This window comes from Hoplias malabaricus, chromosome 1 (genome assembly GCF_029633855.1).
Source record: "Hoplias malabaricus isolate fHopMal1 chromosome 1, fHopMal1.hap1, whole genome shotgun sequence".
NCBI lineage: Eukaryota > Metazoa > Chordata > Actinopteri > Characiformes > Erythrinidae > Hoplias > Hoplias malabaricus.
The window spans coordinates 20,379,976-20,405,584 of record NC_089800.1 but is presented as its reverse complement, the minus strand read 5'-3'; the positions used below and the strand labels follow the sequence as shown (position 1 = coordinate 20,405,584).

General features: G+C 38.3%; 2 protein-coding genes across 4 annotated transcripts; both read right to left on the bottom strand.

The window, feature by feature from the left end:
• Nucleotides 1-657: 657 nt before the first annotated feature.
• LOC136696911 (leukocyte elastase inhibitor-like) lies at nucleotides 658-6,223 on the bottom strand. The gene is made up of 7 exons (XM_066671720.1): nucleotides 6,037-6,223; nucleotides 5,249-5,429; nucleotides 4,327-4,467; nucleotides 3,940-4,057; nucleotides 3,319-3,461; nucleotides 2,780-2,947; nucleotides 658-2,674 (listed from the first exon to the last, which is right to left on the bottom strand). Exons 1-7 carry the CDS (start codon nucleotides 6,156-6,158, stop codon nucleotides 2,267-2,269), a joined length of 1,281 nt encoding a protein of 426 aa, XP_066527817.1. The 5' UTR covers nucleotides 6,159-6,223; the 3' UTR covers nucleotides 658-2,266.
• A 10,080-nt stretch (nucleotides 6,224-16,303) lies between these two features.
• LOC136696741 (leukocyte elastase inhibitor-like) lies at nucleotides 16,304-25,372 on the bottom strand. 3 transcript variants are annotated; one of them, XM_066671587.1, is made up of 8 exons: nucleotides 25,205-25,372; nucleotides 24,400-24,580; nucleotides 23,568-23,675; nucleotides 21,639-21,776; nucleotides 18,245-18,362; nucleotides 17,637-17,779; nucleotides 17,091-17,258; nucleotides 16,304-16,985 (listed from the first exon to the last, which is right to left on the bottom strand). In XM_066671587.1, the coding sequence occupies exons 2-8, from the start codon at nucleotides 24,565-24,567 to the stop codon at nucleotides 16,575-16,577; spliced, it is 1,254 nt and encodes a 417-aa protein (XP_066527684.1). In that variant the 5' UTR covers nucleotides 24,568-24,580; nucleotides 25,205-25,372; the 3' UTR covers nucleotides 16,304-16,574. The 3 variants fall into 3 exon arrangements, with proteins under 3 accessions (XP_066527684.1, XP_066527535.1, XP_066527613.1); XM_066671438.1 differs by lacking the exon at nucleotides 23,568-23,675 and having other exon boundaries at nucleotides 25,205-25,367; XM_066671516.1 differs by lacking the exons at nucleotides 23,568-23,675; nucleotides 25,205-25,372 and adding an exon at nucleotides 25,071-25,198.
• Between the last annotated feature and the right edge of the window lie 237 nt (nucleotides 25,373-25,609).

Genomic DNA, 25,609 nt, shown 5'->3' with positions numbered 1-25,609 from the left:
GATCAAACTCTGGTGTCACATTATTTTGAATCTGCTGAAGTGTTGCTTGAGCTCTTCAGTCTCTTTAGCTATAATCCCTGTGTGCTGTTATGCAGTTGGTAAACCCCTCTTTCACCATGTGGCATTAAATGTATGTTAAGTGTTTGAAATGTCTGTTTTCTTATGTTGGAAACTTGCATTTAGTGAGTGCTTGGCCCAACAGCAGAGACCAAATATGAGCTCCACCATTAAATTCCATTAATGCTTAGTAACACCAAAGGAATTATGACTTCCTTGGCGTAACAGCTGCTAACACATAGAATCAAATGGGTTAATGCACGATAACACTGGGAAAATGACATTAGCAAAATAGAATTGTGGTGTCCACCATCTTTTAAAGCTCCATGGACGATTTGTGTCACCTATGATTAATTAACTCGTTTCAAATGTGTTTCCATTTTCCTTGCTGTTGTTCAGGATAAATATAAAACATAAAGTAAATGTAATTAAAACAGCAGTTTGACTAAGCCCTACTCTATTGAATGACCACCCTTTTCCCACAATTATCAGTTTTTCATTGGCTGTACCAAGCTGATTGTTCTATCACTGGTAAATAAATCATATTTAATTAAAATAGTACAAAATGAAACATCTATTTACAATTTGTTGCAAGCAATCTGTATAAAATGTTGGGATGGGGCAACCAAATATTAATGCTTAAAATAATTAACATAAAAAAAATGATGATTAGTAAATCACAACTGGTAACAGGTAAGTAACATGACAGAGTATAAAAATCATTCTAGAGGGGCTGGGTGTTCCAGAATAAAGATGTGGAGGGGTTTACCACTCTGTGAAACATTGTGCCGGGTAATATAGCAGCAATTCATGAATAATGTTTCTCAAGTTAAAATATTAAAGAACCTCGGAATTTAATCACCACCCATACACGATACACTATATCATTAAACAACGGTCAGAGTTCTTAAATGTCCTGCCCAGAGTCCAGACCTGTCAGCAGATGAAAAGTTGGCAAACAACAAAAATAAATAAATAAATACAAAGCAGACCCAGAAATTCTGAGCAGCTAAAATCCTTTAGTAAGCAAGAATTTGAAATATTTCACTTTCAAAAGTACAGCAGCAATTGCTTTCCTCAGTTCCCAAACACTTGAAGAAAAAAAAGTAATTACAATAACACAGTGGAAAACATGACCCTCTCACAGTATTAGAGACGCCTGCATGTATTTAAAAGTAAATATATATTTAAATTAAATTAATATCAATTTTGGGGCGGCACGGTGGGGCAGCAGGTAGTGTCGCAGTCACACAGCTCCAGGGGCCTGGAGGTTGTGGGTTCGATACCCACTCCGGGTGACTGTCTGTAAGGAGTTGGTGTGTTCTCACTTTGTCCGCGTGGGTTTCCTCCGGGTGCTCCGGTTTCCTCCCACAGTCCAAAAACAAACGTTGGTAGGTGGATTGGCGACTCAAAAAGTGTCCGTAGGTGTGAGTGCATGTGTGTGTGTCTGTGTTGCCCTTTGAGGGACTAGTGTCCCCTCCGGGGTGTGTTCCTGCCTTGCGTCCAGTGATTCCAGGTAGGCTCTGGACCCACCGCGACCCTGAACTGGATAAGCGGTTACAGATAATAAATGAATGAATGAATGAATAATATCAATTTTCAAGATTGGAAGTATTGTCTTTGTAATATTTAGTTTTATATTTACAAAGGTGAAATTATCTGTGCATAATTGCATTCTTTTATTATGTGATAGTAAACTGTATTTTGTCAAAAGGTGTTGTCACTCTTCATAAGAAAGTTTCATATTAAGCAATACATCAATAGTTTAATGTTTCTGAACAGTTTCAATTGAAACAGCTGAGTTACGGAGCTATACTATGGTCAAAAGTTTTGTTCATTTGGAAAAAAAAATCTGAAACTGAAAGTTCAAATCTTGAGATTGAACTGTGAAAAATACAACAATGTATTCAACATTAAAATGTGTAGGATGATTTTTTTCAATTTGAATACAATTTTGATTCAATTATTTAAATTTTTTGAATAAATAATTTATGTACATTTTTCACTTTCCTATATATTTTGTAGTTTCATATCTTTTTTTTCAGGCACAAATTTTATTTTCACTTTCAGATCCTTTTATTTTCAGTTTCAGACTTCTGACACTTTTCTCATGTGGGATGCGGGACATCAGCAGAGAGCAATGAAGCCGGAGGACCTTCCTCACTTTTGACTATGAGAAATATCACTGGACATTAATGCATCAGGCAGCTTAAGGAGAGCAGTAGCGTCCAAAGTAGAGAATGCTTTGGGTCGCCTTGTGCTTGATGAAAAAGAGGAATGGGTGGTTTGCCATAAAGACCTGTGCTTTTATAAGGGCACAACCAAACATCATGATTGCTGCAGTAGCTGCAGCTGCTTCTGTGCCCTCTTCATTCACCTCTATAAAGGACTTATGTATGACTTTAGACAGCACCAGGTCATTGCTAGGAGACATGTGTGAAAAATCACATTTAGTATCATCAAAGGCATCCACCATGCCCATGCTGACAAGCAGCTTCTTCATGTCATAGGTCTCTTCCAGTTTGAACCGGGGTACAGACACTTCCACCTCAACAGTGTCCATTCTTTCAGGCCGTGTCCATTCCACAAAGTTCTTGTAGGTGAGGTTTTGCTCAAGCTGAGAGGAAACAACAGAAAGAAATTCAAATGAAAGCTGTTTCTTTCTGGATCAATAAAGGGACATCTTATAGCATTTCAGATCATTTACAACTGTATCATTTACCTTCTCAAGGCCAGTGGAGTTATCCTCAATCTCGTTAGGTAGCATTATTATCATGCTAAGTTCTTTTCCAGCATATGGCATTTCCAGAATCCTGCAAGACATTTCAGGAATGTAGACCAGGGGAAACTTTGCTTTCTGTCGCATCATCTGAACTGGTTTGGTGTTATTCTGCAAAAGGAAAGGGAAAACTTTCCTAGTAAACTAATAGTTGACTAAATGTGACTAATAAGGATGCACTGAAATTTTAGCAGCTGAAAAGTGTGAGATTTTCTCTTTTGTTTTTGTTCAAAAGAAAACAACAAGAATAAAATATCCCTTTGCAGCAGAAGATGAATCATGAAGTTTAAGAATCATGAGAGATCCATTTAAAATGTTTCTACAATTACTATTACAGACAACCTATTTATGATCAGTTTCTGCTGTCCAAGGCTTTATATTATTTTAAATGATTCTACATTTAATGTGACATTAACCTGAATATGGAGAAGACTTTATATAATAACATATTTTAGATCGTGTGCTGCATGTTCCTGAATCACCTTGTTTAGTTTAAATGGAACCTCAGTGGTATCATACACTTTGAACTTCTTGTCCCAGTCGGCCTTAAAGTAGATGGCATTCACCAAGACAAGTCTGGTCAAACTGTCAACAGCTCCTTTAGCCAGAATGTCCTTGATCTTTTCTAAGTAGAAAAGTAAAAGTTTAAACATCAGGACTCAAGACTAGGAGGCTCATACATTGCCAGGTGAATCACTACAGCTGTGGTAGTTTCAGCTGTGTTAATTGAGTGTCATTACAGAATCCCTAATAAAACAATCATTATCTGATATTGGCAGCTGAAAAGCAGTTATTGTGTTACTGTGTTGTGTTATTGTGCATGAATAAACAATGCATTTCTAAACACATGGTTTTTAATGATTATATATAAAGCATGTTGTATGAATTCCTGCTCAAAATCAGTGAGGAATTATTAATTAATTTTTAGCAGATTACATTGACTTTCCATACATTTTTTTGAGCTTTGAGACAAGGGACTGCTTTATGGGATGAAACAGTGAGCCCTGAATAGAGGATTATACATGTAACTTTGTCAATAATTACAAAGAAAAGCCTAAAATAAATACATTTAACATTTACATAAACTTTACTAGAGTTCTAACCTTGTGTGTGTTTTTCCACCCATTCATTAATATTTCCACGGGCAGCCTCTGCATTTGTTTTGAAGTCAGCTGTCTCCAGCTCAGCGCTGTAGTACGTCTTTGTGTCATGTAGGAATTTCTAGAATAAAAGGACAGTGATCAGTCATTTTTATACATTGATTAATCACTGCCATGTAACAGCAGGATTGTGGTGTGAAACACATCGGTCTGTGACCTGATCTTTTTTTTTTTTTTCTTTTATTAAAGGTTAAAAGTAAGAATGTGGCCAGTGGAAACTTGTAAACTATAGATTCATAAATATTAGTCAAAGACTGATTAAAGGAAATTGTGTTTTTAGAATTTTGCCGTCTTTTCCTAGAAGCAAATTTTTGTAAAGAAACTTCTTACCTCCACAAACTTGTAGGACTGCTCTCCATAAAGCCGATTGGCGAGGTTGAGGGAATATGGAACTCCTGGTTTGTTCAGTTCACTTATGAGCTTCTTGAAGCCAGTGTGGATATCATCCGTGGCTTTGGTGAAGTGCAACGACTAGTGTTCAGGATAAATTGAAAAATGTATACTAAAAAAGTAAAGGAAATTAATGCATAAACCTCGTTATAAAAGCAAGACATCACTCTGAAGAATGAAAATGCTTTGAGAAATTTCCAAGTCTATGTTTGAAGAAGAGGTGATATATAATAAAACACCAAACAGAGTTAATATTCAGCCAATAACTCCAACAGCCCCGTCTGTAAACCTCAAACAGCAAATTAAAAATGCTGTTCATAGTCGACATGAAAGTGTAGCAATTAAGTGAGCCACTTTTACAAAGATCATTGCTTCATCCACATGAGAACAGCCTCACAGCATGTGCAGAGTGTAACTTTGTTAAACAAGATAAATAACCATGTCATGGGTGTGTTTCTGCACTCCTGATCAGGCAGAAGTGGTAACAGAATGTACATGAAAGAATGCATAAACAAGATGATTATAAGCCAATATACATAATCTATATTAAAACCTAAAAAGTAGAACACCACAGTGTGATGAAATCAATGAGCTGAAGCAGTGAAGACGTGCCCCAGTGGGTGTATCTCAGGATAGCTTCGTTGAGTCATCCTAAAGCTCAAATTTCTCAGAATAATAGTTAAACAAAGATTTATTAATTTATTGTGAGGATATTACTGTATTAATGCTCTACAAGTTTTGATGAAACCCCACCTGAACAAAGTAGGCATTAATCGTCTTAATCTCACACAGGGAAAGTGATACCAAAATATTCTCAGATTTCAGAAATGCATTTGGTGAAACAGAAAGAAAGAGTCCTAACCTCAGACATCTGAGCTTCAGTTCTGCCTGCAGCTCCTAGATAAACCATGGCCAGAGCTGAGGAGATGCTGAGGGGAGAGTAGAACATGTTGCCTGTTTTGTTGCTTTCCCTGATCTTCTCGAACAGGTCAAGGGCGAAACTTGTGTTGGCCACTGTCAAAGAATCCATCTTTTTCCAAATTCTGTGGAAGAAACCGAAACGAGTACATTATCTTCTGCACATTCAGTCAGGAGCTGAGACTGTTTACTTCAGAATAAATTACATAAATGTGTTTTATTTTCCTAAGAACATACCACAGTGATAATGTCAATATTAAAATATTTATAAGTCATTTTTCTTAATACTTTATAGCAGCCGAGTGAAAGACTTTTATGACATTTTTCTCACTCAGAAGCCTGGTTTAACCAGGAAGAGACTTTACTGCAGGTGTCCTTTAACTGAGTACTAAAAAATGAGCACACACATTTATCATACGTTTTTGGAGTATAAGTAGTCGTTTGACTGACAGTGCTTCTTTAATACAGAATATATTACATTAGCCAGGCTGCTAGCTAAGACAATGTAAACACAAAGTGTGTATATTTCCAACGTTGAGAGTAATTCGATTTAATTTAATGTTTTTACACTGAAACTCGAGACTTGGGCACAAAATACCTTCGCTAGATACCGTGTTTCTTCGTCAAGTGATTCAACAGCGTTTATCCCTCATTTAACTTTCATATTAGACAGAAGTTAGCGATAGGTTTTACTCTCGTCTCCTTGTTTTTGCGGCGCAGTAAGACACTCACCTCAGTGCGAGTTGGTTCAGAGCTGCAGTGTCAGGACTGTGGTGATATTCCCGTAAAAAGCGAGGACAATATCTGGGATTTATATTTAGTGTTGTGAAGGAGGCGGAGACATCCCAGCACATCCAGCCCAAGGCGAATTAAATGGAAGCTCGCCCTTTTAGTTTTTTACTGGAGTCAAGCCAGCCCCCACTTAGATTTGGTGGAACGTCGTATTCTGAACATTACGGTAATAGCGTGCAGAGGAACAAATTTCTAAATAAAAGCCAAAAGTCAATGACAGGAAATGTATGTAATAATAAGTAATGTTCTAAACAAATAATAAAAGGATAAACAACAAATATTTGCTATTTTGTGGAAATGATGAAGATTTTAGGACATGACTCTCAAGTCACTCTGATGTGCCATTTCAAAATAAAGGCCCTTTGCGTAGTCCTATGTCTGTAAATTTATTTCCAAATTTAAATCATTATTAAAAAGAAACCTTTAGTTTGCACAGAATAATTTCACTTCATAACCATAGTACCACACCTGATTATGTCACTCACTTAATATGAAGTCATTCTGATGTGTCATTTCAAAATAAAGGTCCTTTGAATTGTCCCATTTCTGTAAATTTAATTTCAAATTTAAATAATTATTAAAAAGAAACCTTTAGTTTGCACAGAACAATTTCATTTCATAATCATAGTACCACACCTGATTATGTCACTCACTTAATATGAAGTCATTCTAATGTGTCATTTCAAAATAAAAGCCCATTGAATTGTCCCATTTCTGTAAATTTATTTCCAAATTTAAATAATTATTAAAAGGAAACCTTTAGTTTGCACAGAACAATTTCACTTCATAATCATAGTACCAAACCTGATTATGTCACTCATTGAATATCAAGTCATTCTGATGTGTCATTTCAAAATAAAGGCCCTTTGAATTGTCCCATTTCTGTAAATTTAATTCCAAATTTGTATAAATATTAAAAGGAAACCTTTAGTTTGCACAGAACAATTTCACTTCATAATCATAGTACAACACCTGATTATGTCACTCACCTAATATGAAGTCATTCTGATGTGTCATTTCAAAATAAAGGCCCTTTAAATTGTCCCATTTCTGTCAATGTATTTCCAAATTTACATAATTAATAAAAAGAAACCTTTAGTTTGCACAGAACAACTTCACTTCATAATCATAGTACAATACCTGATTATGTCACTCACTGAATATCAAGTCATTCTGATGTGTCATTTCAAAATAAAAGCCCTTTGAATTGTCACATTTCTGTAAATTTTAAAATTTACATAATTATTAAAAAGAAACCTTTAGTTTGCACAGAACAATTTCACTTCATAATCATAGTACCACATCTGATTATGTCACTCACTTAATATGAAGTCATTCTGATGTGTCATTTCAAAATAAAGGCCCTTTGTGTTGTCCTATCTCTAAATTTATTTCCAAATTTAGATGAATATTAAAAGTGAACTATTAGATTGCACAGAACAATTTCACTTCATAATCATAGTACCACACCTGATTATGTCACTCACTTAATATGAAGTCATTCTGATGTGTCATTTCGAAATAAAGGCCATTTGAATTGTCCCATTTCTGTAAATTTAATTTCAAATTTACATAATTATTAAAAAGAAACCTTTAGTTTGCACAGAACAATTTCACTTCATAATCATAGTACCACACCTGATTATGCCACTCACTGAATATCAAGTCATTCTGATGTGTCATTTCAAAATGAAGGCCATTTGAATTGTCCCATTTCTGTAAATTTAATTTCAAATTTACATAATTATTAAAAAGAAACCTTTAGTTTGCACAGAAAAATTTCACTTCATAATCATAGTACCACACCTGATTATGTCACTCACTTAATATGAAGTCATTCTGATGTGTCATTTCAAAATGAAGGCCCTTTGAATTGTCCCATTTCTGTAAATTTAATTCCAAATTTAAATAATTATTAAAAGGAAACCTTTAGTTTGCACAGAACAATTTCACTTCATAATCATAGTACCACACCTGATTATGCCACTCACTGAATATCAAGTCATTCTGATGTGTCATTTCAAAATGAAGGCCCTTTGAATTGTCCCATTTCTGTAAATTTAATTTCAAATTTAAATAATTATTAAAAAGAAACCTTTAGTTTGCACAGAAAAATTTCACTTCATAATCATAGTACCACACCTGATTATGTCACTCACTTAATATGAAGTCATTCTGATGTGTCATTTCAAAATGAAGGCCCTTTGAATTGTCCCATTTCTGTAAATTTAATTCCAAATTTAAATAATTATTAAAAGGAAACCTTTAGTTTGCACAGAACAAGTTCACTTCATAATCATAGTACAACACCTGATTATGTCACTCACTTAATATGAAGTCATTCTGATGTGTCATTTCAAAATAAAAGCCCTTTGAATTGTCCCATTTCTGTAAATTTATTTTCAAATTTACATAATTATTAAAAAGAAACCTTTAGTTTGCACAGAACAATTTCACTTCATAATCATAGTACCACACCTGATTATGTCACTCACTTAATATGAAGTCATTCTGATGTGTCATTTCAAAATGAAGGCCCTTTGAATTGTCCCATTTCTGTAAATTTAATTCCAAATTTAAATAATTATTAAAAGGAAACCTTTAGTTTGCACAGAACAATTTCACTTCATAATCATAGTACCACATCTGATTATGTCACTCACTTAATATGAAGTCATTCTGATGTGTCATTTCAAAATAAAAGCCCCTTTGTGTTGTCCTATCTCTAAATGTATTTCCAAATTTAGATGAATATTAAAAGTGAACTATTAGTTTGCACAGAACAATTTCACTTCATAATCATAGTACCACACCTGATTATGTCACTCACTTAATATGAAGTCATTCTGATGTGTCATTTCAAAATAAAGGCCCTTTGAATTGTCCCATTTCAGTAAATTTAATTTCAAATTTAAATAATTATTAAAAAGAAACCTTTAGTTTGCACAGAACAATTTCACTTCATAATCATAGTACCACACCTGATTATGTCACTCACTTAATATGAAGTCATTTTGATGTGTCATTTCAAAATAAAAGCCAATTGAATTGTCCCATTTCTGTAAATTTATTTCCAAATTTAAATAATTATTAAAAGGAAACCTTTAGTTTCCACAGAACAACTTCACGACGTCCTTGGGAGCAGAGGGCCCTGCGACGACGTCCACGGAGACAGGAGGCCCTGCGACGATGTCCACGGAGGCAGGGGGCCCTGCAACGACGGCACAGAGGCAGGGGCCCTGCAACGACGTCCACGGAGGCAGGGGGCCCTGCAACGACGTCCACGGAGGCAGGGGGCCCTGCAACGACGTCCTGTACTGAAACTGTTAAGGGTTTAGGGGGTCTGATGGGCGAACTCTTGAGGGATTTCTTTAAACATGGATCCCCCAGAGGTGCGCCTCTGTTAGCCTCACTTCCCTTGTCCTGAAGTCGGAGGCTAACAGCCCCCACCCTTAACCCCCACCCCAAAAATTTCCCCGGACTTGAAGGGGTAATCCACCAGCGAGGGGGTGACTCCAGCACGCTTCTAATGCCAGTTCCTTCGATTCACACTGGAGTAATCACTCGGTACATGAGTCGACTACTCTTGAAGGCGCTGAGGAACCACGTCGTGCATGAGCTGGAGCCGGCTACTCCATTCCGAAGCCGCCTTTAAAACATACCCCACAGGATCTCTGGGGCCTATATGGAATGGCGTCCGGCGAATAGCACACCTCGCAAAAGGATTGTCTGTGTAAGCTGCGTCCTTATAGTGATTGGTCATTCTGTCATGATTAGCGGGGCGGACTGACGGAGGCGGACACACTTTTGCTGAAACACAGTAATTTTAATGAAACAAAAGATATATCAAAACAAAGATATCAAACAAACACATATGAAATGAAATGAGGAAAACGACAGAGACAGACCGAACTAAGAAACAAGACACGGATACACTGGAGACAAAACAACGATACTTAGAGGAAAGAAATGACAAGGCTTGGGGAGAAAAACGAAATGACATGACTACAAATGAGAATTACACACACCGACATGACTTTGGAATCAAAATGAAACGACTAGGAAACAAAAAAAAACCTGACTTGAAGTGGGAGAGAAACAACACCACATGACTATGAAAAAGGAAGAAACAACACGACTGGGAAACTAAACGAAACGTCTTGACTAGGAAGTTAACAACACAAAACGAAATGACATGACTTGACTGGGAAACAGGAAAAAAATGACATTTAAACAAATACAAACGAGACACACCTGAGACAGATAATGAGGACAGCGGACAAGGAGGCGGAACAAAGGCGGTACATGGGCAGAGACAAGGACAGCAACAGACAGAGCCATGTGCTGAGAGAGCACATGGCGAGGAAAACGGGCATGACAGGACGAGGGCGTGACAGTGAACCTCTGACAGCAGCTTTATTTTTAAGAGTGTACAATCATTTCACTAAGGTAAAATAGGAACATGACCATAAAGCCAATTTAAAAAACATTCCTAAAATATATAATGTAGTCTTACCAATAACCAGTTCAGTGATTGACGTTCAGGTGTAATGTAATCCATTGTTTTCCATCAAGTCAGAACCTTTACAGCAGCATATTGGACTTGCTTCGTTAGCATAATAGAGAACATTGGGAGCACATAAATCAGTAATGTGATCTGGATGTAATGAGTGGATGAGCAAATTAGACACACTACAATAGTATGACATTAAATGATTGATGCTTGCATGTGCTGCACTATCATTATGAAGTGAAAGTAGTGTTTACAAACTGGAGGATTCCTTTTATTAACAATCTCAACATCTACACTGAATATAATTAAAATCTGATTGATTACAGTGGTCCTAATATGAAATGGCACACAATAATGACTTGATATTAAGTGAGAGACATATATTTAGGGGATGTACTTTCATTATAAAGTGAAAGTGGTGTGTGTAAACTGGAGGATTCCTTTTAATAACAATTCCAACATCCGGAGTGAATATAGCTGAAATGTAATCATTTACAATAGTTATTTTTTAAAATGGCACACCAGAATGACTTCATATTCAGTGAGTGACATAATCAGGTGTTGTACTATGATTATGAAGTGAAAATGTTCTGTGCAAACTAAAGGTTTTTTTTAAATAATTATTTAAATTTTGAAATAAATTTACAGAAATGGGACAATTCAAAGGGCCTTTATTTTGAAATGACACATCAGAATGACTTGATGTTCAGTAAGTGACATAATCAGGTGTTGTACTATGATTATGAAGTGAAATTGTTCTGTGCAAACTAAAGGTTTCTTTTTAATAATTATTTAAATTTGAAATTAAATTTACAGAAATGGGACAATTCAATGGGCCTTTATTTTGAAATGACACATCAGAATGACTTCATATTAAGTGAGTCACATAATCAGGTGTGGTACTATGATTATGAAGTGAAATTGTTCTGTGCAAACTAATAGTTCACTTTTAATATTCATCTAAATTTGGAAATACATTTAGAGATAGGACAACACAAAGGACCTTTATTTTGAAATGACACATCAGAATGACTTCATATTAGGTGAGTGACATAATCAGGTGTTGTACTATGATTATGAAGTGAAATTGTTCTGTGCAAACTAAAGGTTTCTTTTTAATAATGATCGAAATTTTGGAATTAAATTTACAGAAATGGGACAATTCAAAGCGCTTTTATTTTGAAATGACACATCAGAATGACTTGATATTCAGTGAATGACATAATCAGATGTGGTACTATGATTATGAAATGAAAATGTTCTGTGCAAACTAAAGGTTTCCTTTTAATAATTATTTAAATTTGGAAATAAATTTACAGAAATGGGACAATTCAAAGGGCCTTTATTTTGAAATGACACATCAGAATGACTTCATATTAGGTGAGTGACATAATCAGGTGTTGTACTATGATTATGAAGTGAAATTGTTCTGTGCAAACTAATGGTTCACATTTAATAATGATATAAATTTGAAATTAAATTTACAGAAATGGGAAAATTCAATGGGCTTTTATTTTGAAATGACACATCAGAATGACTTCATATTAAGTGAGTGACATAATCAGGTGTTGTACTATGACTATGAAGTGAAATTGTTCTGTGCAAACTAAAGGTTTCTTTTTAATAATGATCGAAATTTTGGAATTAAATTTACAGAAATGGGACAATTCAAAGCGCTTTTATTTTGAAATGACACATCAGAATGACTTGATATTCAGTGAATGACATAATCAGATGTGGTACTATGATTATGAAATGAAAATGTTCTGTGCAAACTAAAGGTTTCCTTTTAATAATTATTTAAATTTGGAAATAAATTTACAGAAATGGGACAATTCAATGGGTTTTTATTTTGAAATGACACATCAGAATGACTTCATATCAAGTGAGTGACATAATCAGGTGTTGTACTATGACTATGAAGTGAAATTGTTCTGTGCAAACTAAAGGTTTCTTTTTAATAATGATCGAAATTTTGGAATTAAATTTACAGAAATGGGACAATTCAAAGCGCTTTAATTTTGAAATGACACATCAGAATGACTTGATATTCAGTGAATGACATAATCAGATGTGGTACTATGATTATGAAATGAAAATGTTCTGTGCAAACTAAAGGTTTCCTTTTAATAATTATTTAAATTTGGAAATAAATTTACAGAAATGGGACAATTCAAAGAGCTTTTATTTTGAAATGACACATTAGAATGACTTCATATTAAGTGAGTGACATAATCAGGTGTGGTACTATGATTATGAAGTAAAATTGTTCTGTGCAAACTAAAGGTTTCTTTTTAATAATTATGTAAATTTGAAATTAAATTTACAGAAATGGGACAATTCAAAGGGCCTTTATTTTGAAATGACACATCAGAATGACTTCATATTAAGTGAGTGACATAATCAGGTGTGGTACTATGATTATGAAGTGAAATTGTTCTGTGCAAACTAAAGGTTTCTTTTTAATAATTATGTAAATTTTAAAATAAATTTACAGAAATGTGACAATTCAAAGGGCTTTTATTTTGAAATGACACATCAGAATGACTTGATATTCAGTGAGTGACATAATCAGGTATTGTACTATGATTATGAAGTGAAGTTGTTCTGTGCAAACTAAAGGTTTCTTTTTAATAATTATACAAATATGGAATTAAATTTACAGAAATGGGACAATTCAAAGGGCCTTTATTTTGAAATGACACATCAGAATGACTTGATATTCAATGAGTGACATAATCGGGTGTGGTACTATGATTATGAAGTGAAATTGTTCTGTGCAAACTAATGGTTCACATTTAATAATGATATAAATTTGGAATTAAATTTACAGAAATTGGACAATTCAAAGGGCCTTTATTTTGAAATGACACATCAGAATGATTTTATATTAAGTGAGTGACATAATCAGGTGTGGTACTATGGTTATGAAGTGAAATTATTCTGTGCAAATTAAAGGTTTCTTTTTAATAATTATTTAAATTTGGAAATAAATTTACAGACATAGGACTACACAAAGGGCCTTTTTTAAATGGCACATCAGAGTGACTTGAGAGTCATGTCCTAAAATCTTCATCATTTCCACAAAATAGCAAATATTTGTTGTTTATCCATTTATTATTTGTTTAGAAAATTATTTATTATTACATACATTTCCTGTCATTGACTTTTGGCTTTTATTTAGAAATTTGTTCCTCTGCACGCTATTACCGTAATGTTCAGAATACGACGTTCCACCAAATCTAAGTGGGGGCTGGCTTGAGACACTTACTCGATTATTTTCCTGCTGAACAAGCTGTAGTTGATTCTTAAAAGAACTGTTATTGATACACATTTGCCTTGTAGGTCTTAAAATAGTACACTACTGTTTACTTATCAATAAGTGGACAACTGGGTAAATTATCACTTAAAAGTTTATTAACAAAATTTTGATTTTCAAGTGGATCAGACACAGCAGTGCTGCTGGAGTTTTTAAACACTGTGTTCACTCACTGTCCACTCTGTTAGACAGTCTTACTTCATTGGTCCACCACAAAGATGTAAATTCAGAGACAGTAACTCATATGTCGCTGCACAGTGTTTTTTGGTCGTCCTCTAGTCCTTCATCGGTGACACAGGATACTGTCGGCTGGGTATTTTTGGTTGGGTCACTATACTCAGTTCATCAGAGACACTGAGGGAATCCATTATAAACTCCAGCAGCACTGCTGTGTCTGATCCACTCACACCAGCACAACACACACTAACACACCACCACCACTTCACTGTCACTGCAGCGCCATACTTTACCCAGGTCTTCACATGCCACCAAGAATAGTGAGAATAGAGGACAGACAGGCAGCTCTGTGTGGCATTTGAAGGGAAGATGTTACAGAAGCTCACTGCTGACCAATGAACATGGCAGACTTTTGCTGTCCATCGTACAAGTACCAGTGTATGCTGCCAAAGTGTGGGCACTGCTGAGCTCCCAGCCTTGTTTTGGTCCTTCAGTGTTGCCAGCTAGCTGCAGCTGTCTGGCTAGACCGGTCATGCTCAGGCCAGGCCCTGTGCTCAGCACTACCTCTCTGCCTGATCAAACTCTGGTGTCACATTATTTTGAATCTGCTGAAGTGTTGCTTGAGCTCTTCAGTCTCCTATGTTTCCACTCCTGTGTGTCACCTATGATTAACTGCCGCATTTCAAATGTGTTTCCATTTACCTTGCCATTGTTCAGGATAAATATAGAACATAAAGTAAATGTAATTAAAACAGCAGTCTGACTAAGCCCTTCTCTTTTAAATGACCACCCTTTCCCCACAATTATCAGTTATTCATTGGCTGTACCAAGCTGATTGTTCTATCACTGGTAAATAAATCATATTTAATTAAAATAGTACAAATAAAACATCCATTTACAATTTGTTGCAAGCAATCTGTATAAAATGTTGGGATGGGGCAACCAAATATTAATGCTGAAAATACTTAAGAAAAAAAAAACAGTGGTGTTTAGTAAATCACAACTAGTAACAGTTAAGCAACATGACAGAGTATAAAAATCACTCTAGAGAGGCTGGGTGTTCCAGAATAAAGATGTGGAGGGGTTTACTACTCTGTGAAACACTGTGCAGGCTAATATAGTAGCAATTCAAGAATAACGTTTCTCAACTCAAAATATTAAAGAACCTGGGAATTTAATCAGCACACATACACGATACACTATATAATTAAACAATGGTCAGGGTTCTTAACTGTCCTGCCCAGAGTCCAGACCTGTCAGCAGATGAAAATTTGGCAAAGAACAAAAAAAAAAAGACAATGCAGACTCAGAAATTCTGAGCAGCTGAAATCCTATATTAAGCAAGAGTTTGAAATATTTCACTGATTCATTGTTTATTCATTTTAAAACATTTTTTCGTCTTTTGAGAGATAAAGTTACATTAAAAAGGAGACTTTGTCCTCTTATATTTAGGGGTGCTTGGACTCAAATATGGGCTAGAAATGCCCATACCAGCCAGATAAAGTTGGCCTCACGTCTAAGCACATTGTGGGCTGTACAACCAAACGCTTTGATAGGGCATGTTCTCCTACTCAGGAGTTGCACGGTGAGAAGTGCCAATGTGATCTTGGCTTGCAGAAAGGAGAAGTTTGACTGTTCCGAGTATTCAGCCTTCTGGGAGAATGAAGGTGGTATTCGGGGGAAGATGCCCTGAGGTAAACCCAGAGCTTGCTTGAGGGACTATATCTCCCGTCTGGCCTGGGAATGGCTGCAGATCCCCCAGGAGGGGCTAGTGAAAGTTGCAGGGTTCCTGGGCTTCTTTGCTTGCCCTGTTGCCACCACAACCCTAAACCTAGATGAGAACTATTCTGCTCTTGGGGTCTAAATCCATATAGTGACTGAAAATTATGCAAATTGAAGGTAACCACCTTCTACATCAATCCTGGACACAAAGTCAATTAAATTTATTCCCAAGTGTAGCACAGAATTATATGAAATCAGCAAATTAGAAAACAAAGTTAAAATACTAAATAATAATCAATTTTTTTTAATCAAAATGTTTATGTTGAAAATCTATGGGGGTCCCACATTTTCAGGCAAATGTATAATATAATACTATTATAATACTAATAAATAATATTAATCCTTTAATTAATGCCTGTGGCTTATCATCAGAGTAATATTAGTACTTAAAAGAAAAGTCTGAAATTCATGTCCTTGTATATTTTTTATTAAAGATCAGATGAGGTTATATTAGGCATCAATCTAAATGTAGAGAACATTGCAGGATTAAGACACAAGTGAACAGTATAAGACCGTGTGTACAAGTGAGATCAGAATTCATTAATAAACACCCTGCAATGTCTTAGTTAACTATTTTAACCATGTCCTCCCAAATTATGTAAAACCCATTCATGAACAATGCAAATGTGTTCAGATGCATGCATACAATGATGTATTCTTTGCATTGGCATTAATGCATCAGGCAGCTTAAGGAGAGCAGTAGCGTCCACAGAAGAGAATGCTTTGTGTCGACTTGTGCTTGATGAAAAAGAGGAATGGGTGGTCTGCCATAAAGACTACTGGGAGTGGAAAATGACCGCAACACAACATCATGACTGCTGCAGTAGCTGCAGCTGCTTCTGTGCCCTCTTCATTCACCTCTACAAAGGACTTGTGCATGACTTTGGACAGCACCAGATCATTGCTAGGAGACATGTGTGAAAAATCACATTTAGTATCATCAAAGGCATCCACCATGCCCATGCTGACAAGCAGCTCCTTCATGTCATAGGTCTCTTCCAGTTTGAACCGGGGCACAGACACTTCCATCATAACATTTTCCATTCTTTCAGGCCGTGTCCATTCCACAAAGTTCTTGTAGGTGAGGTTTTGCTCAAGCTGAGAGGAAACAACAGAAAGAAATTCAAATGAAAGCTGTTTCTTTCTGGATCAATAAAGTGACATCTTATAGCTTTTTAGATCATTTACAACTGTATCATTTACCTTCTCAAGGCCAGTGGAGTTATCCTCAATCTCGTTAGGTAGCATTATTATCATGCTAAGTTCTTTTCCAGCATATGGCATTTCCAGAATCCTGCAAGACACTTCGGGGATGTGGGCCAGGGGAAAAGTTCCTCTCTGTTCCATCATCTGAACTGGTTTGGTGTTATTCTGCAAAAGGAAAGAGAAAACTTGAACTAATAATTGACTAAATGTGACTAATAAGGATGCACTGAAATTTTAGCAGCTGAAAAGTGTGAGATTTTCTCTTTTGGTTTTGATCTAAAGAAAACTGAGCAAAAACAACAAGAATAAAATATTCCTTTGCAGCAGAAGATGAATCATGAAGCAGAAGAGTCATGAGAGATCCATTTAAAATGTTTCTACAATTACTATTACAGACAACCTATTTATGATCAGTTTCTGCTGTCCAAGGCTTTATATTATTTTAAATGATTCTACATTTAATGTGACATTAACCTGAATATGGAGAAGACTTTAGATAATAACATATGATTTTAGATCGTGTGCTGCATGTTCCTGAATCACCTTGTTTAGTTTAAATGGAAACTGTCTGGTATCATACACTTTGAACTTGTTGTCCCAGTCGGCCTTAAAGTACATGGCATTCACCAAGACAAGTCTGGTCAAACTGTCCACATCTCCTTTAGCCAGAATGTCCTTGATCTTTTCTGAGTAGAAAAGTAAAAGTTTAAAAATCAGGACTCAAGACTAGGAGGCTCATACATTGCCAGGTGAATCACTACAGCTGTGGTAGTTTCAGCTGTGTTAACTGAGTGTTATTACAGAATCCCTAATAAACAATCATTATCTGATATTGGCAGCTGAAAAGCAGTTATTGTGTTACTGTGTTGTGTTATTCTGCATGAATAAATAGTGCATTGTAATGATTACATATAAAACATGTTTTGCAGATTAGGTTGATGTGTGGCATCATTCATTCATTTTTAGCAGATTACATTGACCATAAATTTTAAGCAAGCAACAGGTGTTGAGCTTTGTGAAATGGAACTGCTTTTATGGGATGAAACACTGAGCCATGAATAGAGGATTGTATAATATGTAATATATAATCTTTGCCAACAATTACACACGGAAGCATAAAATAAATACACAAAATACCTAAAAATACTAACCTTGTGTGTGTTTTTCCACCCATTTATTAATATTTCCACGGGCAGCCTCTGCATTTGTTTTGAAGTCAGCTGTCTCCAGCTCAGCGTTGTAGTACGTTTTTGTGTCATGTAGGAATTTCTAGAACAAAAGGACAGTGATCAGTCATTTTTATACATTGATTAATCACTGCCACGTAACAGCAGGATTGTGGTGTGAAACACATCGGTCTGTGACCTGATCTTTTTTAAACTGAAAACCAAGGTATTCCACCGCTTATCTGGGTCAGGGTCGCGGGGGAAGCAGTCGGAGCAAAGAAACCCAGACCTCCCTCTCCCCAGCCACTGTTTCCAGCTCCTCCGGGGGTATACCGAGGCTTTCCCAGGCCAGTCGAGACATGTAGTCTGTCCAGCGTGTTCTTGTTCTGCCCCGGGGCCTCCTCCCCATTGGACATGCCCAGAACACCTCACCAAGGTGGTGTCCAGGAGGCATTCGGACCAGATGCCCCAACCACCTCAACTGGCTCCTCTCAACGTGGAGGAGCAGCGGCTCCACTCCGAGTCTCTCCCGGATGTCCGAGCTCCTAACCCTATCTCTAAGGGAGAGTCCAGAAACCCTGCGGAGAACACTCATTTCACCCGCAATCTCGTTCTTTCGGTCACTACCCAAAGCTTGTGACTGTAGGTGAGGGTTGGGACGTAGACTGAATGATAAATCGAGAGCTTTGCTTTTCTACTCAGCTCTCTCTTCACCACAACGGACCGGTTACAGAGCCCGCATAACTGCTGACACTGCACTGATCCACCTATCAATCTCCCGCTCCATCTTTCCCTCACTCCTGAACAAGGAGGTATTTAAACTCCTCCACTTGAGGCAGGATCTCACTTCCAACCTGGAGAGAGCACTCCACCCTTTTCCGACTGAGTACCATGGACTCGGATTTGGAGGTGCTGATCCTCATCCCTACCGCTTCACACTCGGCTCCCAACTGGTCCAGCATGATGAAGCCAACAAGACCACGACATCCGCAAAAAGCAGACATGGAATCCTGAGACCACCAAACTGGACACCTTCCGCCACTTGGCTACGCCGATAAATTCTGTCCATAAACATTATGAACAGAACCGGTGATAACGGGCAGCCCTGAGAGTCCAACTCTGACTGGAAACCAGTCGGACTTACTGCCAGCCATATGAACCAGACTCCTGCTCTGTCTATACAGGGACTGGATGACTCGTAGAAAAAAGTGACCATACTCCCAGAGCACCCCCCACAGAATATCCCAAGGGACATGGTCAAATGCCTTCTAAAGATCCACAAAACACACGTAGACTGGTTGAGCAAACTCCCACGCACCCTCCAGAATTCTAGCTAGTGTAAAGAGCTGGTCCTGTGTTCTACGACCGGGGCAGAATCCACATGGTTCCTCCTGGATCCGAGGTTCAACTATCAGTCGGACTCTCTTCTCCAGTACCCCCGCATGGACCTTACCGAGGAGGCTAAGGAGAGTAATCCCTCTATAGTTGGAAGACGTGTTGGTGGGATTCTCGAGGTATTCCTTCCACCGCCTAATGACGTCCCCAGTCGAGGTCAACAGTTCCCCACCCCCACCATATACAGTGTTGGTGTAAAACCACTTTTCCCTCCTGAGTTGCCTGATGGTTTGCCAGAAGTTTCTCTGAGCCGACTGAAAGACATTTTCCATGTTCTCACCGAACTCCTCCCACACCCGAATTTTTGCCTCAGCCACAGCCGAAGCCGCGAGCCACTTGGCTCCTCAGTAACTGTCAGCTGCCTCCGGAGTCCCCCGAGCAAGCCAGGCTGGATAGGACGCTTTCTTCAGCTTGACAGCCTTCCTCACCCGGGGTGTCCACCACCGAGTGCGGGGATTGCCACCCCAACAGGCACCGACAACCTTGCAGCCACAGTTCTGTTCAGCCGCCTCAACAATGGAGGTCCGGAACATGGCCCATTCAGACTCTGTCACCGTCCTACCCCAGGATGCAGTCGACGTTCTGCCGGATGTGGGAGTTGAAGATCTTTCTGACAGGTTCCTCTGCCAAACGTTCCCAGCAAACCCTCAGCACACATTTAGGCCTGCCAGGTCTGTCCGGCATCCTCCCACGCCATCTGATCCAACTCTCCACCAGGTGGTAATCAGTTCACAGCTCAGCACCTCTCTTCACCCGAGTGTCCAGAACATATGGCCGCAGGTCTGATGATACGACTATGAAGTCGATCATCGAAATGCGGCCGAGGGTATCCTGATACCAGGTGTACTTGTGGACACCCTTATGCTCAAACATGGTGTTCGTAATGCACAAACTGTGATGGGCACAGAAATCCAATAACTGAACACCACTCTGGTTCAGATCAGCGGGGCCGTTCCTCCCAATCACGCCCCTCCAGGTCTCATTGTCATTACGCACGTGAGCATTGAAGTCCCCCAGCAGAATAATGGAGTCCAAAGAATGAGTACTCTCCAGCACCCCCTCTAGGGTCCCCAAGAAGGCATGGTACTCTGAACTGCTGTTTGGTGCATAAGCACAAACAACCGTCAAAGCCCTTTCCCCAACCCGAAGGCGCAGGGAAATTACCCTCTCATCCACTGGGGTAAACTCCAATGTACAGGCGCTAATCCGGGAGGCTATGGGTAAGCCCACTCCTGCCTTACGCCTCTCACCCTGGGCAAGTCCATAGTGAAAGAGCATCCAGCCCCTCTCAAGGAGATTGGTTCCAGAGCCCATACTGTGTGTCGACTGTGCCAGTACCTCTCAACCTCGCGCACCAGCTCAGGCTCTTTTCCCACCAGAGAGGTTACGTTCCATGTTCCAGGAGCCAGTTTCAGTAGTCGAGGATCAGAACGCCAGGGCCACCGACCCTGGCTGCCACCCGATCCACAATGCACCAGACCCGGATTACTACCTATCCCACAGGTGGTGGGCCCATGGGAGAGTGGACCCATGTTGCTCGTACGGGCTGAGCCCGGCCAGACCCCATGAATGAAAGGCCGGCCACCAGGCGCTCGCCAATGAGCCCCTCCCCCACGCCTGGCTCCAGGGTGAGGCCCCAGTAACACTACTCCGGGCGAGGAAAGCTGTGTCCCTGTTCTTGATCTCTTAATCTTGGTCTTTATGGATCACTCTTTGTCTGGCCCTTCACCTAGGACCAATTTGGCTTGGGAGACCCTACCAGGTGCTATTGCCTGCAACAACATAGCTCCTAGGCTCACGCAGGCAGGCAAACCCCTCCACCACGTTAAGGTGGTGATCCGGGGAAGGGAGTAAGAATGTGGCCAGTGGAAACTGGTAAACTATAGATTCATAAATATCAGTTAAAGACTGATTAAAGGGAATTGTATTCTTAGGATTTTGCCGTCTTTTTCTAGAAGCACGTTTTTGTAAAGTAACTTCTTACCTCCACAAACTTGTAGGACTGCTCTCCATAAAGCCGATTGGCGAGGCTGAGGGAATATGGAACTCCTGGTTTGTTCAGTTCACTTATGAGCTTCTTGAAGCCAGTGTGGATATCATCCGCTTTGGTGAAGTGCAACGACTAGTGTTCAGGATAAATTGAAAATTTTAAACAAAAAAAGTAAAGGGAATTAATGCATAAACCTAGTTATAAAAGCAAGACGTCACTCTGAAGAATGAAACTGCTTTGAGAAATCTTCAAAAGCAGGAGATATACAATAAATATGGGAGCAAATCTGTCTCATGAGACTTTGAAATATTACCACCTTTGAATGTGTCGCACTGAATTTTTTTTGCACTGAAATTATTCATCTGAATATAATTGCTCTTGAACAGAACTCGTGAATTTTCAAGAACACGTTTTCACTGTTACTATTCAGGGTTAATAAATTCAGATAAAAAAATTCAAACAATATATTTCGAAGTTGCTCAAATTTGGTACAAAATGCAGACGTTTAACTACACGTTTAGCTTCCATCCATCCATTATCTGTAACCGCTTATCCAATTCTAGGGTCGCGGGGGGTCCAGAGCCTACCTGGAATCATTGGGCGCAAGGCGGGAATACACCCTGGAGGGGACGCCAGTCCTTCACAGGGTAACACAGACACTCACACACTCACACCTACGGACACTTTCAAGTCGCCAATCCACCTGCAATGTGTGTTTTTGGACTGTGGGAGGAAACCGGAGCACCCGGAGGAAACCCACGCGGACAAGGGGAGAACACACCAACTCCTCACAGACAGTCACCCGGAGCGGGAATCGAACCCACAACCTCCAGGCCCCTGGAGCTGTGTGACACTACCTGCTGCGCCACCGTGCCGCCCACGTTTAGCTTCCTTCCGCGGATATTATCTCTTTATTTTCAAAGTGTCTCAGAAATCTGAAAGACTCACTAAAGACACAATATAACAGACTATTGATGTTCTGAAGATGAAGAAATTTTACTGTGGAGATGTTTTTGTAATGGCCCTGTGAACAGAGCATGTGATATGACAGAATGTGGAAACATGAACTGTGTGGGGATACAGTTGTGTGAAAATTAGAACACCCCATGAAAGCCTTTGTCTTTTTAAACATATTTAAAAATATGGACATTTGACTTTCATTTGAACAGCACTGAGAAATGGAGCTTATACAAATAAAAACTGAAGAAATTACTTATAAACACAGGTTGTACAGTGTAATTGGCTTTGGCAGAGAGGATTTGGAAAATTCACACACTCAGCTCTACTGCTCCTCCCACACACTCAGCTCCACTGCTCCTCCCACACACTCAGCTCCACTGCTCCTCCCACACACTCAGCTCCACTGCTCCTCCCACAAATGCATGTTCCTTACAAATGTGGCACCATTGAAAAGGGAAATTAACAGGTTTTTTGACTGTATAGGATTTATTGCCAAGAAGCATTGTTACAACAAATAAATAATCTACAAACACAAATTTCTATATAAATATTTATGATAATATTAGAAAGAACCAGACATTGTGAATATACACATTGACATTCAGTGTTTAAACAAACACAACTTTATGAATTAAACTCTGCACTTTGGGATATTATATTTGTACTACACCTTCTGTAAAATCAATTCCAGATTCTTGATAATTTGACAATTAAAAAATAAAATTGCCATAGGACACATACTCCACAGTTCATGTTTCCACATATTCATCATATCACATGCTCTGTTCACAGGGCCATTACACAACATTTCCATTCATGAAAGTGGAGCACTTTGAAAGAATGGAAGCCACAAGGAAAATCCCAGTTATCCTCCACCAATACAGAAATGCCATGAACTGCTGCCATCACTAATGTTTATGTCTTAATAAAGCCCTTAGTTTGATAGCGGTCATATCCAATAACCTTGTTTTGTAGAGCCACAGGTAACTGTGCTTTCTGGACCTTCTGGGCCTGTTGAACTGTTGCTGCTTGAGCAGGTTTAGTTTTCATAGCTTTGTTGAAGCCTAAGACCTATAGCACAATATTGTACGTCAGAATTAAGGAACAACTTGCTTCCACAGTTTGTGCCAAATGAGTTAAACCATATTAATATACAGACTTTCTGTCAAACAGGAATTAAGTGAGCCACTTTTACAAAGATTATTTCTTCATCCACATGAGAACAGCACTGTGTATCTTAACTAAACAAGATAGACATTTCAAGGGTGTGTTACTGCTTTGCGGACAAGTAATTTCAGGTCCTACAGGGTGATCTTACACAGCCGCAGCACCCCTGATCAGGCAGAAGTGGTAACAGAATGTACATGAAAGAATGCCTAAACAAGACGATTATAAGCCAATATATATATATATATATATATATATATGTATATATATATATATATATATATATATATAATATAATATAATATAATATATATTAAAACCTAAAAATAAGACACCACAGTGTGATGAAATCAATGAGTTGAAGCAGTGAAGATGTGCCCCAGTGGGTGTATCTCAGGATAGCTTCGTTGAGTCATCCTAAGGCTCAAGTTTCTCAGAATAATAGTTAAACAAAGATTTATTAATTTATTGTGAGGATATTACTGTATTAATGCTCTACAAGTTTTGATGAAACTCCACCTGAACAAAGTAGGCATTAATCGTCTTAATCTCACACAGGGAAAGTGATACCAAAATATTCTCAGATTTCAGAAATACATTTAGTGAAACAGAAAGAAAGAGTCTTAACCTCAGACATCTGAGCTTCAGTTCTGCCTGCAGCTCCTAGATAAACCATGGCCAGAGCTGAGGAGATGCTGAGGGGAGAGTAGAACATGTTGCCTGTTTTGTTGCTTTCCCTGATCTTCTCGAACAGGTCAAGGGCGAAACTTGTGTTGGACACTGTCAAAGAATCCATCTTTTTCCAAATTCTGTGGAAGAAACCGAATGAGTACATTATCTTCTGCACATTCAGTCAGGAGCTGAGACTGTTTACTTCAGAATAAATTACATAAATGTGTTTTATTTTCCTAAGAACATACCACAGTGATAATGTCAATATTAAAATATGTATATGTGATTGATTCTTAATACTTTATAACGGTCGACAGAAAATGACTTTTATGAGACTTTTAAGTCTCTCCAAAGCCTGGTTTAACCAGGAAGAGACTTTAATGTATGACTCATTTTACTTTTATGCCTTTAAAAGACTAATAAACATGAGCACACACATTTATCATACGTTTTTGGAGTATAAGTAGTCGTTTGACTGACAGTGCTTCTTTAATACAGAATATATTACATTAGCCAGGCTGCTAGCTAAGACAGTGTATACACAAAGTGTGTATATTTCCAACGTTGACAGTAATTCGATTTAATTTAATGTTTTTACACTAAAACTCGAGACTTTACACAAAATACCTTCGCTAGATACCGTGTTTCTTCGTCAAGTGATTCAACAGCGTTTATCCCTCATTTAACTTTCATATTAGACAGAAGTTAGCGATAGGTTTTACTCTCGTCTCCTTGTTTCTGCGGCGCAGTAAGACACTCACCTCAGTGCGAGTTGGTTCAGAGCTGCAGTGTCAGGACTGTGGTGATTCCCGTAAAAAGCGAGGAGAATATCTGGGATTTATATTTAGTGTTGTGAAGGAGGCGGAGACATCCCAGCACATCCAGCCCAAGGCGAATTAAATGGAAGCTCGCCCTTTTGCTTTTGTTGTGGGGTGGGGGCGAAAACGGTGACTGGAGAGAATGAAGACTTGTACTAGATTATTTTCCTGCTGAACAAGCTGTAGTTGATTCTTAAAAGAACTGTTATTGATACACATTTGCCTTTTAGGTCGTAAAATAGTACACTGCTGTTTACTTATCAATAAATGGACAACTGGATAAATTATCACTTAAAATTTTATTAATAACATTATGACTTTCAAATGGATCAGACACAACAGTGCTGC